This window comes from Ostrinia furnacalis, unplaced genomic scaffold (assembly GCF_004193835.3).
Source record: "Ostrinia furnacalis isolate ACB-3 unplaced genomic scaffold, ASM419383v2 OfSCF2378, whole genome shotgun sequence".
Lineage (NCBI taxonomy): Eukaryota > Metazoa > Arthropoda > Insecta > Lepidoptera > Crambidae > Ostrinia > Ostrinia furnacalis.
The window spans coordinates 220,411-223,863 of NW_021132617.1; the positions used below are offsets into that span (position 1 = coordinate 220,411).

Here is a 3,453-nt window from a genome sequence, read left to right on the forward strand (position 1 = left end):
CTCACGAGTGAGTACTATCATCATCGGTTGCTATCCAACATCCTGATGCATGCACTTCATATGATTCTGTGGCTCGACTTTCACCTGGCGCGGCAACCAAATAAAAAGCCTAACAAAAGCCGGACAGGCCGGACAAGGCAATATTTGACCGGACTAGTCCCTAAAAAGCCAAACATGTCGCCTAGCAACCCTAACCGGAGTGCAACAAGTAGCAAGCGAGCGGAGCGGGTGCGGCGGCGGCGTGCGGCCCGTGCGGCGCGCGCTCGGCACGCGCCCCACCGCGCGCCCGCCCCTCCCGCCTCCCCTCGCCGCCGCCGCGCGCGCGCTACTTAGCGTCGGGGGTGCGCGCCACCTCCGCCAATCCACCGGCGACCTCCGCGCTGCACGCACACGTGCTCTCTCGACACCACACACGACTCGCGATGCCGATGGCTACCATTCACGCTTATCAAAACCTCGATCACAAACTGGCGCAACTCCAGGCACCGGCGCCTCGGAAGCTCGCTCCCGCTCCTGTCGATCCTGCTCGCTGCAAAAAGAGATCCTACCTCCATCAGCCCTACCCGACCCAACCGGCTTCCGTGGCCAGGAGGAACGCCAGGGAAAGGAACAGAGTGAAACAGGTCAACAACGGGTTCGCTGCGCTTCGACAACACATACCATCAGCTGTTACTGCCGCCTTAGCTGGAGGTAGGGGCTCATCAAGAAAACTTAGCAAAGTGGACACATTGAGGCTGGCAGTGGAGTACATCAAAAGTTTAAAACGACTGTTAGAAGAAAGTGAAGAAGGATGTACAGATGCACAAATGGCCTTGGGCATGAACACAAGTGGACCCCACACACCTCCCCTATCAGAAGAATCTCATTCACCGGCTCCTTCCCTCGTGTCGGAAAGTTCAGCAGGACCCAGTTCTCATGACGCATACGACTCGTACGAACCCATGAGCCCGGAAGACGAAGAGCTTCTAGACGTCATATCGTGGTGGCAACAGCAATGATCAAAGGTAAGCACACATACCTTTTAAAAACTAATTTTCAATGTCAGATAAAAACTGTTGTATAAAATGTGATAAGACGTAACATTTTATGAATGAAACCTTAAAGTGTATTTACTTTGACATCAACTTCAGAGCTTTGATAATTTTTATCACTGTGTTTACATTTGTCGCGACGGGCGCTGATAATAAGCTCAAGTTCACGAAATAAGATTGGAAAATTGTGTCATGCGTTGCGTAAAAATCTAAAAGCTTTTTCTTTTGTCATATAAAATAGTGGATTTGCAATGTCAGGTAGATAAGTTTGGGTTTAAAATATTTTTTTATCCGATACGTCACGGTTACGTCCCTGCCGACTTTATGAGCTTTTATGTTGCGCAAGTTTGAATAGTCTCGCTGGTTCTATCCTGCAGGCAAAAAGCAAACACATAAAATACTATTATGGTTGCGCATTGAACCGTCGGATAGACTTTATCTGCGCATTGTTAAATTAGGACGACACAATAGGGTGTCTCCAACAATAGCGAATCTTGAAATATGTCGCTCCACCGCGTCTAGTTAGGATTTTTTACCATCATAGACAGGTTTAATTTTCCTCCGTATCATAATAAGATAGAAGCGACCCGCATTCTGCCTTATTATTTGCGTGAATTGCCGAGCAGCAATTATTTTCTAACAATCTTGTGGTTTGCCCGCATGTAGTGAGAAAATTGCACATAAAAAGTGGTCTATTCTAATAATATGGACTAAGAGTAAGCTCTATTCGTTCAAGTGGAAACAGGTTTTGTTTTCGCATATGTCCGAAAGGACAACATCCGGTCAATAAGAGCTTTCAACGGCACCATGTGGGCCAAATTGATGGGTTTCGCAAAACCGGTAGCACCGTAACTAAAACACGAGATTAGAATTCTATAAAAAATATAGAGCCGGGTACTTTAAGGTTAATATATTAGCCGGAAGACGAAATCTCAAGAGGAAATAGATCGGCGGCGAGCGAAGCACACGTGTTACAATATTTGCTAAGCTCTAAGTAAACATATGGCGTTACAAGTTTACCTCATGTGAATTCACGTTTCGTATTGCGATAAAATTTACCGAAGCTCTGAGGCTTTTCATTATAAGCCTGCTCAAATATGTGCTTTAAATTTTTGGTATTAATTTGTTTTTTCTTTTTTTCCCAGGAACCGTGGCTTACGGTGATCAAAGTGCGGCCATTCAGGCGCTTGTGAAAAAACAAGTAATTCTTGGGAGGATCTTGAGCGACGAGCGCGGTGGACTCCGAGAGAACCTCTAATTAAGCGCAATCAGTATATTCCTAATGAGAGGGGATAATGGTGGACTATAACGACCTCATCGATGCATTCCGTCGACCGAACATCGAACGAAAAGCCTTAAACTTCATTTCATACATGGATGAAATAGCACATCAAAGACTGAAACGAACTTTAGTTCCACATAAGCATTTAGTAACAGTTTAAGTGATTCCAGACAACGCTGTGCCTTAATAATAGCCTTGTGTAATTATTGTAACTTCCAGTTAGGTATTATTTAGTATTAAATAGTTTATACTTGTTATCTAGTCACTAGTTTTAAGGATATTTTAGAACGCTTCAAATGAAATTAAGACTTGTTTATATAGACTGTTACCTTACATTTCGGTAAGATATTTGAAACATCAGTGGTTTTATTAAAGTATAATAACATGAAATCTTGAGACAAAGACTTCTAGTGTAAATAAATAGTTCTAGCACCATAAGAAAGATTCCTAATATCTTAAGAATTTATGAATCATTGTTTACAATTATGAAAAAACAATTTTAGGATCAACCATGTGGTTATTCCTGTAAATAAACATAAAAGAACATTATACCTACATGCATTTAATTTACCCAACCCCTGAAAGTTGCGAGCTTTAAGTACCTATTATGATTTTTTTTTATGCATAACAAGGCAGGTATTTGACCACAATCGCACCTGATGTTAAGTGGGATGCAGTCTAGGATGGTACATATATCTGCCCTGTAAGTGCTGTGAGTGAATCACATGATTTTACAAATACGAATAGTCTTACCAAAGGAATTTCAAAACAAAGCCGAAATTTTACTCTAGCTAATCTTTATATATACCTACGTATCTCTCAAAAACAAAAGAAAATCTAAGAGATTACGAACTTTAAAACTCGTTCGCAAAAAAACTGAAAAGATTGATTTAAATATGAATAGCTAAAAAATCTTACCTACTTCTTACTGCTTGAGAAGTATTCTGTAGTTTAAAACCTAAGCTCAAAAAGCTAAAGCTTAAATTTTTTCAAAAACGAAACATTCTATTGGCGGTGATTCCAGATACAATAGAATAGAATAGAATTGGTTTATTGATTTATTGTAGAAAATGAAAATGATAATAGAAAATGAACTGTGACGCGTGCATCAACGAGTGCCAGTATTAAAAAAACTCACTC

The 3,453-nt window shown here is 41.5% G+C and overlaps 1 protein-coding gene across 1 annotated transcript; it reads left to right on the plus strand.

Moving 5' to 3' along the window:
• The first annotated feature begins 360 nt into the window (after positions 1-360).
• l(1)sc (lethal of scute) lies at positions 361-2,222 on the plus strand. The gene is made up of 2 exons (XM_028308088.1): positions 361-1,004; positions 2,177-2,222. The coding sequence occupies exon 1, from the start codon at positions 423-425 to the stop codon at positions 996-998; it is 576 nt and encodes a 191-aa protein (XP_028163889.1). The 5' UTR covers positions 361-422; the 3' UTR covers positions 999-1,004; positions 2,177-2,222.
• The last annotated feature ends 1,231 nt before the right edge of the window (positions 2,223-3,453 follow it).